Source organism: Spinacia oleracea, chromosome 3 (genome assembly GCF_020520425.1).
Source record: "Spinacia oleracea cultivar Varoflay chromosome 3, BTI_SOV_V1, whole genome shotgun sequence".
NCBI classification, from domain to species: domain Eukaryota; kingdom Viridiplantae; phylum Streptophyta; class Magnoliopsida; order Caryophyllales; family Amaranthaceae; genus Spinacia; species Spinacia oleracea.
Genome location: NC_079489.1, coordinates 17670982 through 17686213, shown reverse-complemented (window position 1 = coordinate 17686213; position 15232 = coordinate 17670982). Strand labels below are relative to the sequence as shown.

At 35.6% G+C, this 15232-nt stretch overlaps 1 protein-coding gene across 1 annotated transcript; it reads left to right on the top strand.

Moving 5' to 3' along the window:
* The first annotated feature begins 622 nt into the window (after nucleotides 1-622).
* Nucleotides 623-6874, top strand: LOC110802263 (uncharacterized GPI-anchored protein At1g61900). Its single transcript, XM_022007709.2, has 8 exons — nucleotides 623-1144; nucleotides 1685-1818; nucleotides 2343-3194; nucleotides 4430-4675; nucleotides 4777-4797; nucleotides 5065-5205; nucleotides 5645-5692; nucleotides 6664-6874. Exons 2-8 carry the CDS (start codon nucleotides 1770-1772, stop codon nucleotides 6723-6725), a joined length of 1419 nt encoding a protein of 472 aa, XP_021863401.1. The 5' UTR covers nucleotides 623-1144; nucleotides 1685-1769; the 3' UTR covers nucleotides 6726-6874.
* The last annotated feature ends 8358 nt before the right edge of the window (nucleotides 6875-15232 follow it).

Sequence of the window (15232 nt, the reverse complement as noted above, 5' to 3'; positions counted from 1 at the left end):
CATCGTAGATAGTGCCCCATAGCATCCCCATGGTATGATGTTGTAGTGACTGTTGGGTCACTGACAACCTCGGCCCACGAGCCATCATCCAACAAAATTTGACACTTGTCATCTACTTATTTGATTTTTCTACTCAACTCCTCCCATTTCAGCTTATATAATTAATAAATGTAGGAGAGAGAGAATAGTGAGGAGGTTTAAAACTTTAACATTGTAGAAAAATATAAAAAATGACTCATAGTAGTAACTCAAGATAGCGGAAAATAATGTCGAAGATGATGTAAAAGAGAGATAAATTTATTTTATTTGTGAACAACCTCACCATTGTTCACGCTCTAAGATACCATCCAAAAATTTATCAGCTAAACTAGTTACTTGTAACACTTTGCATCCATCTAATAACTTGAAGTATACTTTTAACATTTGTAATTGTTTTTTTAGTCTAGTACTGAGCATGCAAAATGGCAAGGCAAAAACAAAAAAAAGTTTTAAGAATCATAATCCAACATCACATGATTGTAACATGCTGGTAAAGACATCAAAGTATTTTATCTTGTGGGCCCCACTTGAGCAGTAAAATCAAGACAAGAATTCCAGAATCCAATGGCTCACTCACTTCCTTCACTTCACCATCTTCATTAATCCAACCCCAAAACCAGGTATCAACAAACCTTAATCAATGATCCAACAGATTTGGCCTACTATCCCTAAGCATTTGGGTTACCCCTTCTCTCTATAAGAAGAAACTACCCTTTCTCTCTCCTCCTTACCCTTCTCCTTTTAGAGAGAGAAAATATCCACCACTGTCTTTTCTTTTCCTTGCAACAGAGAGTACTCATCTTACTCAAACTGGAAATAAATACACTTTCTCTCTCCTACCCGCCAATTATTATTGTTGGAATTTTTTAGGGTTCATTCATTTTTGTCAAGATTTTATCATCTGGGTTGATTGCAAAATCTAGGAATCAATTTGGGTTTTTTTCTCTGCTTAAAACCCTAAATTAAAAATTCCCCTTTCGCAGTAACATAAACAAAAAAAGAAAAGGTTGCATTGTCAGAGGAATCTTAAGGAATCAGCCGTTAACAAATCATCATCCATAAATACTCTCCCTTTTTCCGGGTTTATTACTTTTTTTCATTTGTGGTATGTTTCTCTATGTTCATTGTAACTTCAGCTCTTCAATTAATTTTTCATTTTTTTTATGCAACTACTTATTTTTTATTTTTAGCTTATTTGATGTTACCCGCATATGATACTTTCTGGTTTTTTTTTTGTTAATTTTCATTAATATTGGATTCTGGTTGAGTTTAGAGCTGAATCAGCTTGGAGAATTTTTGATTTGGATTTGATTTAGCTTTCTGGGTAACCTAGTTAGTTAAATTAAAAAGGTATTTTTTTCTGGGTAGAAATTTTCAGTTTTCATGAATGAAATTCCGGGTTCTTGAGCTAAGTTACTGATTTTTAATTTTGGATTACAAATTTTGGTATGTCAAGCTCATGTCAGATTAGTTGCAGGTGTAATTTATTTGGAATTGTTTTCCTTGATTGATGATTGAGTAGCTAAGTAAGTGTAGTTTATGGTTTAAGTTTAATATTTGTGTGGTCTAGATTTGATTTTTGCAGTTTAGAAGCTCTTGCGCTAGCCAAAGGAAAACCTCATTGTTCTAATGTCTATTTGGACAGGTTTTGCATTATGTCTCGGAGTAGTCATTGGACAGTGGAATTTATATCTTGAGGGGGGATTCTGCAAGGATCTCGATGTTGCCTAATGGTTAGAGGCACCATGGACGGTAGAAGGACGGTGGATCGGCTCAAGGGTAAAGAGATTTTTATGTAGCTAACAATGATGATTTATGTTTATTTGCTGGTGATCATGAATTATATTTTGCTACCATTGCAATTTGCAACCACTAAATTGTCAAGTTTCTCTAGTGTTGTCTGTTATATTTTTCTTATGACGGCACGTTTTGGAAATCGTTGTAGCTAATGGCTCAAAATTGGTAGATGATTTTGCAAGACACTGGGTTTACAACTTTAGACTATTTATCAAAATATAGATATTGCATTTAAAATCTGAAACTCTGTTTAAAAATACTAGATGAGGATCTCTATACCACAACTTACAAAGATAGCTACTATTGTAGTACGGAGTATTAGGTTTTGTTTCCCATTTTTATTTGGCTTTGTTGTGTTGCTTTTCTGCTAGATTTTGCATTGTGTATAGTTATTTTAGGGTTTATTTGTTTCTTCTTTATAATTTATAGCTTTTAAATCTAAATATGCATCTCGTCACAGCATCGTCTCTAGCCAATTTATTCTTTTTACTTTTATTTTATTGCAGGTACTTTATGCCAGAGAATTTTGTTATTTACTATCTGGTTCTCCACTTTCGAAGATGTGGTGTTTTTGAAAGTGCTTGCTGAACAGTATCATCTTCCTACTCATCATGACCTTGATACGTCGCCAAGTACAGGGACTTTTCAACCTATTGAGATATCACCATCTGTTATTCCTCATTATCCAATCCCCAATGAATCTGCTCCGCCACTGTATCCTAGATTTCCACTGATATACAAGCCAGTATTGACGGGAAAATGTCCTGTAAACTTCTCTGCCATATCAGACATCATTGAGAGAACTTCTCTTGATTGTTCTCAACCTTTAGCATCCTATGTTGGGAGTGTTGTATGCTGTCCCCAATTTGGTAGTCTGCTTCGTATATTCCAGGGTTACCATAGCACAGTTTCCGATAAGTTGGTTTTTGAAGATGTTGTTGCCAATGATTGTTACTCAGACATCATTAGTATTCTTGCTAGTAAAGGGGCAAATAGTTCAATTTCACAGCTTTGTTCTGTTAAACCATCAAATATTACTGGGGGATCGTGTCCTGTGAAAGATGTAAGTTCGTTTGAAAGAATCGTGAACACGAGTATGTTGTTAGATTCCTGCAGCACAGTTGACCTTCTAAAGGAGTGTTGCAGACCTGTTTGCCAGCCTGCAATTGCAGATGCTGCACTTCAGCTCTCGGGACAACTAACAGCCAGCAATGGAAAAGATATGGTAGGGGGAGCTATTAATATAGACACACTTAATGATTGTAAAGGGGTCGTCTATTCATGGCTTTCACGGAAACTGTCAGCAGATGCTGCAAATACTGCATTCAGGATAGTATCAAGCTGTAAAGTCAACAAAGGTATTGATGTTTGTATTACTGATGAGTTGCTTATTACTGCCCATAAATAGATGATCCGGAGTCTTCTTTATGTCTTTTTTTGCTCATATTTAAATGTATTTTTATTAGATGTATGTCTTTTTGTCATTTGTCCAGCGTCTAAAAATGTCTACATTATCTTCGCGTAGAAATTTTCTCGGCTTCTACCTTCTCTTTAGTCGTCTAAAGATGTATGTGGAAGATTGAATGGGAGAATTTTAAAACAAAATATGGAATGTGGTTTATGGCCCTAAAGATATTATCATATTAATTGTTTAGCCAAAAGAATTAGGGGTCTATGGGAATACATATGCTGTTCCGCTGCAGCTTTCTTAGTGTGTTAATGGATTGAAGGAAAATATTCTTTTGTTATACGTAGTATGTTATAGTGAAGATTTAGTGGTCATGTTGCGTAGTTGTTTGGAATTTTAGTTTTTGCTTGGTAGTAGTGGTAAGGGCGCAAGGCTGGTCATAGTTAACCTAGATTTTCAGATAAATGCATTTGAAATCTTCTTTCATCTCACTTTTCCTCTGTCTTCGTGTTTCATCTGTTTTAAATTGAATTTCATGAACTTGTTTTCTACGGCATGTAACATTGGCTGCAGTCTGAATCACCGTCATAACGCTGTTGGTTCGTCTGTCTATTATACAGTCGCCTGATGTTGATTCTTGTTTTATGATCTCATTTTACAAGAATAGGCGAATAGCCATTAATGCATGCTGTAAACTCAAGTGATATGAACGAAATCAATAAACCGTAGTAGCACTTCTTCTTTTTAGCTGATATATTGATTTAGGGTTTTGTCATGTGCCAATTTAGTGTTGCAAACAAAGTCCGTCCTTCATGATTTAACTCTTCCCGCTGCCACTATAGAAATATGATAGTATGCCAGGTACTTGCAGGCTAATAAGATTAATTTGTCTTATATACTGATACCTACTGAAGCAGCTGGAAGCATATTACGGTAGAGCAAGTATTCACGTAGATTAAAAGCCTTTAATTTTAACTTAATGCATCATATGACTAAGAATTGTGGTCATAAGGTCATTTCTACCTTTTGGACTTCCGGTGTTTGAATATGAAGATATTAGTTTGCTGAATATTTGGGGTATATATCGATTGAGAGCCATAATATTATTTTTGAATTGAACTATTTATCCTACATAATCATTCTGGTAGTTATGGCTGGATTCTTATTAGTGATTTCCATATGCAGTTTGTCCTCTGGAGTTCAGACATCCATTAGAAGTAGTTGAACAATGCCGCAACACAGCTGCTCCAAGTCCTTCCTGTTGTACCTCATTAAATAGCTATATTAGTGGGATTCAGAAGCAAATGTTGATAACAAATAAACAAGCAATCATTTGTTCAACTATTTTTGCATCAATGTTACAGAAGGCCGGAGTTATGACAGATGTGTATGAACTTTGTGATGTGGACTTGAAAGATTTTTCAATCCAAGGTACAAAGATAACTTTATTTTGGTTGATCTTAGCTGTTTTGCTTCATTTTTATCGTCTGACTTGTTATTTCCCCCCTGCATGGATCTGTTCTGGGACACAGTAACAGCATATGGACAGCAAGGTCAGTTTATCTGGCTTCTGAGCTTAGTGTAATGCGATGACAATATGTATTGACTAAGATGTCTCTTTGAAGTTTGAACTTTCTCGATTTATTTTCGTTGAGCTCCATTTATGATTTATTAGATGTTAGGCATTGTTTCTATGTTTCCTTGTCAGCAAAGCTCTTCTTTTGTTTGTCCTAGTTTTTTTGCGCTTGAACATTCCTTTTGATCTTTTGATGGTTATTGGGTAAATGATGCCTCATTTTTTACTGTTCTGGAAAATGCAGGTTGTCTACTTCGAAGTCAACCAGCAGATGTTGTGTATGACAATGTGACAGGTTATAGTTTTACTTGTGACTTAAATGACAATATCGGAGCTCCCTGGCCTTCATCATCTTCTATGTCATCCTTTTCCTTGTGTGCTCCAGGTAACTGGATCTCTCCCTTGATTTTGTTTGTTATTCTAGTTGTTGACTTGTATACTGGTTGAGAATTATTTTTTATACTCATTATTCGTCCCTTCCTTTTCTTTTTGCAAGGATGTGATAAGCCTTTTAGCCTTCCTTCATTAGTTTTTTAAAGGTTTCTTGGCAAATACTGACAGATGCGAAAAACTTAATCTGCCAAAACCTGCCATAACAACATGCATTTTGTCATTAACTCATTTTCACAAAATATTCTATTTGATCTGAGTCATGAATTGAAGAGGAAATTTCAAAATTATACCACATCATTTCAAAATAATTTGGGATGTATTAGCTGGGTTTTTGGGCGAGTAATTAGATTCGCCATTTATCTGAGCGCTCCTGTTCTTTCTTGGGCTTGCTACTACTTTGTATCCTAATTGACTTTATGCTGTCTATGCAGAAATGTCATTACCTGCACTACCAAAGTCGAAGAATTCAGGAAGTCATGGTATGTCTATGATATCATTTATATTGCAGCCTTATATTTAAGTGTCCTTGTATGTGTTTGGTGTGTGAAATGAATTGCTGATTATACCCTTATCTGAGTGGAAGTAGAATTGCTAATGTGTGTGTTTGGACTTCAGAGAATACATATTCAATTGATCATTTCTTGTTATGGAAGCTGCAAATTGATGTCTATGGAATGTCTCCAGCTTGTGCAAGTTCCAGCGTGACGTATCTCATGTATTGGGTGTTGAAAATGATGGGCTTACACATAGTGATGGCATGATGTTTGTGATGCTGACCCAAATATGTTCAAAGTTCGGCTTGGTGTAGTTTTAGCAATCACTTAAACAACCACAAAAGCTCGTAACAAGTATCCACAATTAACAATTTGGTGTAGTTGATAAACTATTAATTATGGCTTAAGAAAAACTCCCATGTCTTGTTTTCATCTGTAGCCATTAAATCACCAGGATTAATTTTCTTAGACCTATCAATTTGGAGTAATGAATCAGTGATGTTTTTAGTTATTAGCCATGCCCATTTATACAGGATTATCCAAGTCAATAAACTGAATGGAATCAGGTTGAAATATTGAAAATTGCAGCAAACTCCAATACTTAGTTTAACTTATCTGAAATTGTTAACTTATTGGGTCTGAAGTCTGAACTTATGTTGTCTGAAATTGTCTTATTTGTGTGTGAAAATGTACGGAAGAATACTTCTATGTTTGGTCTGAATTGTCTCTATATGCCAAAGAAGTTGAAAAGTATCGAGGATTTTTGTTCATGTTCAGAATAATTTTTGTTCTGTTGTGCTACCTCGTCTCTCAAGTTAGATTCTTGCTTCTGGACGTTCTGGTTGATTGCATGAAACTAACTCCGTAGTTAAGATAAGTTAGATTATACAAGTCTATTAATATCTCATCCTTTAAAGTAATTTGGCTGACATGCTGTGTTTGGGTGAATTTTGCAGGTGGAATGGAAGTCCTTATAGCCATTTTCACAGCTATTGTAATCAGTGCAATTTTGTACTGAGTATATTTTGTCTAAGCGAGGTTGATCAGTCCGATGGAGAAAGTAGTTTGTGGGTAGGGTTTAATGTATATTGTTAGATACTGTAATACTTTCCATGTATAGTAGGTTATGTTTTCTTCTACTTAATACAGAGTACTCTTTTTTTTTTTTTTTTCTTTCCAATTTTGCTCCATCTTGTTGTTGTTGTTGTGTATGTTTTGTTGTTGGGGCCAGCTGTTGTCTAGTTTGCAGTAGGTGAGATGAGATGAGATAATAATGGAATGAAAAGGTCGATGAACAAGTAAGTTAGCTGTTTTGGATGTGGAAGAATGTTTTGAGGGACAGACAGGGTGTCCTTTAAGATCATTTCAATCAGAGAAAAAGGTTATTTATCTGTATCTCTTACCCAAGGTGGTTGGATCCAAGTTTTTTAGTCGCATATTCTGTAAAATCAAGCATGATTAATTATGATAGTGACTTAGCAACTACTAGCAAATGTGCAAAGTGTGGAATTCTTACAAGGAAACTTTTTATGGGAGATGATAAAGGATACAACATTCCTACTTTGCTCCCCTGTGTGGCATGGGTAGTTCCAATAGGAAAATTGGGTAATATTAATCCAATCTTTGGCCGGTTTACTTTTATTAATTCCACCTACGACATATTTTTTAATAATCCCACCTTTACTACCCAACGATTTTTATTAGACTTAAGTGACCGGTAATCGGTAAAAAAGTCATCGTGATGGTGATGAATTGATGATGATGGCTGAATATATCGAGAGAGAGTAATGCCACGTAGGGACATATTACCGCCTACAATAGGTTTATGATGTGTTGGGCCCAATAAAAGTCGTTGGGTAGTAAATGTGGGATTATTAAAAAATATGTCGTAGGTGGGCTTAATAAAAGAAAATTGGCCAAATGTTGGATTAATATTACCAAATTTTCCGTTCCAATAAGGTCCTATAAGTTCTAGTAAGACCGTATAAGTTTCTATAAGGTCTTAAATAAAATGGGTAATATTATTATTATTTGCGTTATATTAAATAAATCATATTTATATTATTATATTAAAATAACTTGTGGTTACTAATTGACGATATTAAATAATCGGTAAATATGAATTAATATGTTATTATTAATTACTAATATAATAAGCGAACAACTTAATAAACACTTTTAAAATTACTTGTACATCACAAATCAATGGACGATTTTTTTGGAGAGATGCAAATAATCATAATATTACTTCTTTACATCAATGCATCAAGTGTAATTCTAGTACGGAGTATCAAAGAGTTTTTTTTTCGTCCGTGATAAAGTTACATTACGGAGTATAAATATGTTTATTAAGGAGTTAGTTTCAAATATTTTTTTACAAATTGGTCGAATGGTACTTGGATTACAAATTTTGGATAATTATTATAGAGTAATAATTTATATTATTAAGTAACATAAAAACATAATTATTAATATAAGAACTAAATAATAATTTCTTTATTAATGTATATTTATTAATATTTATAATCTACGATTATCAATGTTCTAATGGTTAAAATTTAGTAATAATCTAATTAATTTTAAATAAAGTCTAATAGGATTTAATAAGGTCTTATAAGGTCTTTATAAGGTATTTATAAGGTCCTATAAGGTCTTATAAGTTCCTATAAGTTAAATAAGGTCCTATAAGTTAAACAATGTTCTATAAGTTCAGATAAGTCCAGGTCCTATAAATTGAAGAGAACGCACCCTATGTGTATAATAAATTTATTGTACATTAAGTAACCTTTACCTAATTCTTTGTCACGGTTTTTAACAGGATTCGATTAACTTTTATGTTGTTTTCGTTTTATGAGATAAACATTTTAAAGGGTTACATAGTTTCTTTTATACATTGTTAGTGATTTTGAATGGATAATTTTTATTAAAGCAAAATTTTTTATCACAAAATAAAAAGGTTAACTTTTTAACTTTTAAACAATTTGACTTGAATTTTACTCTGAAGTACAATATTTATTGTACACCGCCTTTAAATAAAATAATGTGATTGAATTTTGGCTTAAATTATACAGAGTATTCATTTAAGAATACTTCGTATTTTGACTTTTCTTGAAAGGTGAACTTAACTCAGCGAAAATTTTACATTAAACTTGATGACGAAAAAAGCTTGGTTTTTATAAACAAGTACTGCCCTTTTTTGTGTGATTGTGGATGCCAAATTATGTGTCATGAACTCATGACCTTCTCCATTTAGCTTCATCGTTTCATATCGTAAGATGATGACACTTGATCTAGTAAAATCTATACTATTATTAAAACTCACTATGAAGAAATGCATTTATTAATGCTTGAACCCAAAGACCTCATGTTCATGATCGAGCTAGAACTTTAACCACTAATCCAATGACAAAACTTATGATATTTAAGCAATTCAAAACGTATAAATTATGTTTATTAATACCATGTATTATAACTTTAATGCCTACCATAATATACATTTTAATAATTTCTTATGAAATTAAACTATACTTAATTTTTTTTTTCATTTATATTTTCATTCAGGTTCATTTACGATTACCTTTTTTTAGCAGGCCAATTCATTTACATTTACTTAGAGCTATAAAAAAAAGTAACTGGATTACACGTAGCAAATGATTACTCTATCTATACTAATATATTAAAAGGCGTTGAGAAAAATGTCTATGTGGCACGTAGTACTCTTCCCTTTGCGCCACATCATCCACTCACCAAATGATATGTCATATTCATGGACAACCAAAAATCAATACGTACAATGAGGTTCGAACTCCAGACCTCAAGTGTGGAGGATAACTCTCATTACCATCTTAACCAACAACCATTTGTGGTTTATCTCTTCACATTAATGTATAAATGAATGTTAACATGAAGTTTACAACAACTAAACTTTTATGTGACTTTTTATTTCCTATTGACTATTTTGGAAAACAAAATTAAAGAATTAGGACAACCATGAATAAACATGATGTCATAAGTCTCATAAGCATCAACTACAGAAATGCCTTGCATGGCTGCATGTATCTAATTTGGTGTTTGTTATTTTTGAATCACTTATTTCCACTAAAAAATAAATTATACAAATTGTAAGATGATGCAATTGAAAAATTATTTCTCATGATAAATGACTTAGTGTGTTTGTGTAACTGGCTAACTTGATGAATGCTTTCACTTAATGCTTTACATGTATCTTATCAAATATTTTGCTAAAGAAAAATCTAAAATTTTAACTATTCAATGTAGCAATCGGGGCATCGCCCGAGCCACACACTAGTTTTTAATTTAAATTTAGTTTACTAAGATATTTAACCAAATCTATACTATTATTAAAACTCAATGGCATTTCATACCATCCCGCCACATGTCGCCACCATTTAGATGGCAAGTGACATGGCACCAAGTCATAGTCACATTAACATAATATTTTCTTACAAAAACATGAAGAAATGCAAATGCCAGTGCTTGAACCCATGACCTCATGTTCATGAGCTAGAGCTTTAACCACTAATCCAATGATAGAACTTATGATATTTAAGCAATTCAAAATATATAAAAGTTATGTTTATTAATACCCTGTATTAAAAGTTTAATGCCTACCATAATTATACATTTTAATAATTTTATGAAACTAAACTATACTTACATTTTTTTTTTCATTTATATATTCATTTAGGTTCATTTACGATTACGTTTTTTTAGCCGGCCAATTCATTTACATTTACTTAGAGCTCTAAAAAAAAGTAATTGCAATTTACACATAGGAAAGATTACTCCGTACTCTATTTTTAATTTAAGTTTAGTTTACTAAGATATTTAACCAAATTTTATATCAAATCACCCTTGCATAAATAAAAATAAATGATGCACAAATATTTATCTCATATTATATGTAAGTATTTAAATATCAAAATATTGTAATTATTTTTATTTAACTCAAATTTTATCAAGATCAATTATCAAATTACTTACAATCAGCGGGGCATCGCCCGGGTGGCAATAACTAGTTTTATATTGAATCACCCTTACATAAATAAAATATTAAAATATAGAATGCCCCAATATTTATCTCATATTTTATGTAAGTATTTAAATCCAAACTATTACTTCGTATAATTTATTTTTATTTAAGTCAAATTTTATCAAGATCAATTCTCAAATTACGTATAATCACCGGGGCATCGCCCGGGTGGCAATAACTAGTTAAATTCCCAAAACCCCTTTTCCCTTTAGAATGTAACATTAATTTCTTTTAGGAAACGGATATTTCATGAAATACCCCCGAGGTTTAAGTTAATTCACCAGGTACCCTCGTTGTTTCAGTAATCTACCAGGTACCCCTCGCATTAGATACCCTTAATGACACTAACTGACTAACGGCGTTAAGTAGGCGTTACTGTGCTTTGACTCTTTTGCCCTTATTCTGGCGCAATTCTAAGTAACTGACATAGACACCCTGGTCTCCAAAAATTCAAAACCCCAACCTCTCTTCTTCCTTCTTCCTCTGTTCTTCTCTCGAAAAACCACGCAAATCCTAAAAATAATTTCACGATTCTGGAGGAGATTTTGGGGGAAATTGTGTGGAGTCGATAAATTGGGGTCTTCATACTTCAATTCACACTCTCGGAAGCCGAAAGTCCAAGAATTTCGGGTTTTTCAAGTTCATCAGCAAAAAGGTCGTTTCGAAGTAATCAATCAAAGGAAGGGTGATCTGAGTGTTTCTCTTCTTCAAAAGGTACTCTCTTTAGTTCGTTTTGTTTACTTGCATGTTTTGGTTGATTTATCTGCGAAAATTCTAGGGTTAGGGTTTATTTTTTGTGATTGGGTTTATATTGATAAAATTGATGTGGTTCAGTTGATTATGGGTTGATAAATTTGATGTTGTTCAGTTGATTAATGGGTTGTTAACTGGTATGATTTATGGGTTGTTTATTTGTGCTTTAATTCTTGTGTTAATATTCTGTAATTTTTCGATTATTTGTTTAGGAATGAGGAGAGCATTGTGGTTGTTGTGTCACTATAATGGGTCAGATTTTGATGTTAGGATAGAGGATGTTCGTGCCACTGGTTTCATGGGGATGCTTAGGAGTATTTTTTTGGATTCAGTTAAGCAAGGTGTGTTCTTGTCTAGGAATTTTAGATTGTATTATAAGGATCCTAAATCGGGCAAGTCAATCGAGTTATATGAAGATGGTCATGTTCAGTTGATGTTTGATGAGTTTAGGGGAACAGATACTATAGAGGTATTCTGTGAGGAATCAACATTAGACCAAAGGGTTATGTTCAGGAAACTTGTCAAAATAATGGAGGATGAGAAGCGAGCCGAAGAAGAATCTCTTAGATGTAGGCAGGAGGAAATTCAGAGGGCTAGGGAGGAGGAGTTGAGGAGAGAGCAGGAGGAGTTGAGGAGAGAGCAGGAAGAGTTATTGAGAAAACAAGAACAAGAGGAGTTGTTGAGGTACACTGTGGCTGTTGAGGTCCCGATAATATCGTGCAATGACATGAGTGTTGAGTATTATAGGGTGTATAGTCAACCTGAGGAGATGGTAAGTGGGATGTCACAACCACCACCTGAATCACAACCACCTACCCATCCCTCATCTCCACCACAAACTGATCATTCCCACCCCTCCCACCACACACATCACCTACCCATCCCTCTTCTCCACCACATACATCACCTACCCATCCCTCATCTCCACAAAGATCTCCTGTTCAGACCCCCCTTTCACCCCCACAAACAGAGCCACAAACAGAGCCTCAAACTGACCCTGCTCCTCAACCTCAACCACAATCAACTGCTAAGAAGCATAAAACTCATCCACCTAGACAAGCAGGGTTTAGGGTTCCTAGAAGTAGTGCTAAGAGGCTTGGCACATTTGTAGCAAAGGAGAGGAGTTCTAACAGAAGCAGTGGCAGGTTTAGGAGGGGTGGGCAATCTGAGGAGATTCCAGTCAGGGAGGGTGATGGTCCTATGTCAGAAGATGATGATGAGGAGAGTGAGGATGAGGACTTTTCTGTATCTGATGAGGGGGAAGATGATGATGTGACACAGTTTGTGGATTCTGATGTGGAGGAGGAAGACCTTTTGGAAGTGGATGTGGGTGAAAAGACCTTTGAGGATTCATTAGACGGGGAATCACATTTGGATAAGGTGTACAAGAATGGAAAACTTGTGGGGGAGATGCTTTATGGGGAGATTAAACTGGAACCTTGGATGAATTTCTCAAGCAAAGAACATTTCCTAGAGGTGTTAAGGGATTTCTGTATCCAAGAAGGGTTTGCTTTGACTCCGGATAAGCATGATTCCAAGAGGTTCACAGCAAGGTGTTATCAAGAACAATGCAACTGGAGGATTCATGCATCTATGCTCATGGATGGGGTTAGTTGGGAAATTAAGAGTGTGACAGGGGAGCACAAACTGTGTGGCAGATTAGATTCTAACCCCATGGTTAGTTCTGAGTGGTTGTGTAAGAAACTCATGGAGGATATTAAATCTAATCCTGACTATCCTGTTGAGGGCCTACAAGAAAGATGCAGGGTGATGTTTAGGATTGAAGTGAAGTTGAGGTTGTTGTATAAGGTTAGAAATATGGCTAAGGAGTTGATTCATGGGGGGTTTAGTGAGTCCTATGGTCTGCTGCCAGCTTATGCAGAGATGATCAAGAGGACAAATCCCGGAAGCTATGCTCTTGTGACATGGACTAAGGAGATTGTTGGTGCAACCCCTCACTTTAAGTCATGTTTCTTTTCCTTTGCTTGCATGATCAAGGGGTTTTTTGAAGGTTGTAGGCCAATTATTGGCATTGATGGTGCTCACCTCAGTGGAACCTACAAGGGACAAATGCTCACTGCAATTGCCATAGATGGGAACAATGAGATATTCCCAATTGCTTATGGGATTGTTGATGGAGAAACTGGAGACACTTGGGCATACTTCTTCAGATGCTTGAGACAAATGTTCAGAAACTTTGGTGTGCACAGAGAGGACTGGACTTTCATAAGTGACAGAATGAGGGTAAGATTTATTGCTTTTTCATAGGGGTATCTGGTGAAAATCTAAGATACCTCAGGGGTATCTGGTAAAAATATAAGATGCACACGGTATCTGGTGAAAATATAAGATACCTCAGGGGTATCTGGTGAAATAAAGTTTATGAATTACCATTGAATTGTTTATGTGTCTAATGTAGTGTTTATGTGTCTGATGTGGTGTTTATATGTCTGATATAGGGTGTGGATGGTGCTGTTTATGAAGTGTTCCCCCAAGCAACAAGGAGAGTGTGTGCCCAACACTTGTACTCCAACTGTAAACAAGCTGGCTGGCATGGAACTGTCTTCCATAAGTCCTTCTGGGTTGCTGCAAATGCATACAACCCATATGTGTACAACAAGGCAATGGAGAAGATTGCCAAAATTGATCCAAAGGCTGTGGATTATCTGTCCCAAGTGCCAGAGCAGTGGTCAAGGCACAAGTTTGAACCACATGTGGTTTGTGATCACAACACCACCAATTTTGTTGAATCTTTCAACGCTTGTACCAAGCCTTTTAGAGACATGCCAGTGTACACTCTGATGGAAGGTAAATGTTCTGTCTTTGGCTGCATATGTTTTACACCACCCATGTCCTTTTTTTTAATACATTTTCTGTTTTGCTGCTTTATTTTGTTTGTGCTTGGATGCTTGGATCTAATAGAGGCTAGGAGTTGGTGTATGAAGAAGATTGGGTCTAGATTTGACAAGGCTGTAGAAATGGGACCAAACCAATTGACTGAATATGCTGCTGGGGTATTAGAAGAGAGGAGTCAACAGTCTAGGTTTTGTTCTGTAACAGTTGCTGGGGGAGGGGAATATGAAGTGAAAGAGGGGGCTGTCAAATACCCTATTAAGTTTGATGCAAGGACTTGTGGTTGTGGAGTATGGCAAATATCTGGCATACCTTGCAGACATGGCCTTAGGGTTATTTACCACCAAAGACTTGAGGCTACTGATTTTGTGTCTCACTACTTCAAAGGGCAAGCATACAAGTTAACTTACTCAGAGCACATACACCCCATGCCTGACCCAACCCAATGGCCTTCTTTTGACCTTCCTATTATCCTCCCACCACCCATGAAGAGAGCATCTGGTAGACCCCCTAAACTGAGAAAAAGAGGTAAACATGATCCAAAAAGGGGAAAGAGAAATAGCACTGTGAGGTGTGGTAAGTGCAAGGAGGTGGGACACAATGCAAGGACATGCAGAGGTGGGGCCACTGCAAAGCAAAAGAAGGCTGATGCTGCTGCTGCTGCTGCTGCTTCTGGTTCTGCTGGTGCAGCTGCTGCTGGTGCTTCTGGTTCTGCTGGTGCAGCTGCTGCTGGTGCTTCTGGTTCTGCTGGTGCAGCTGGTTCTGGTGCAGCTGGTTCACAGCAAGGGGGAGATCAAGGTGCTTCCAGTTCACAGCAACAACGTAATGCATCAAGTAAGGGAAAAAGGAAGCGTACTTGATTTTGT

Bases quoted from the DNA above. Each gene is read 5' to 3' on its own strand.
- LOC110802263 (XM_022007709.2), top strand. From the start codon at position 1,770: ATGGTTAGAGGCACCATGGACGGTAGAAGGACGGTGGATCGGCTCAAG. The intron at 3,195-4,429 runs GTATTGATGTTT...TTCCATATGCAG, and splicing joins AAGCTGTAAAGTCAACAAAG to TTTGTCCTCTGGAGTTCAGA. The intron at 5,693-6,663 runs GTATGTCTATGA...TGAATTTTGCAG, and splicing joins GAAGAATTCAGGAAGTCATG to GTGGAATGGAAGTCCTTATA.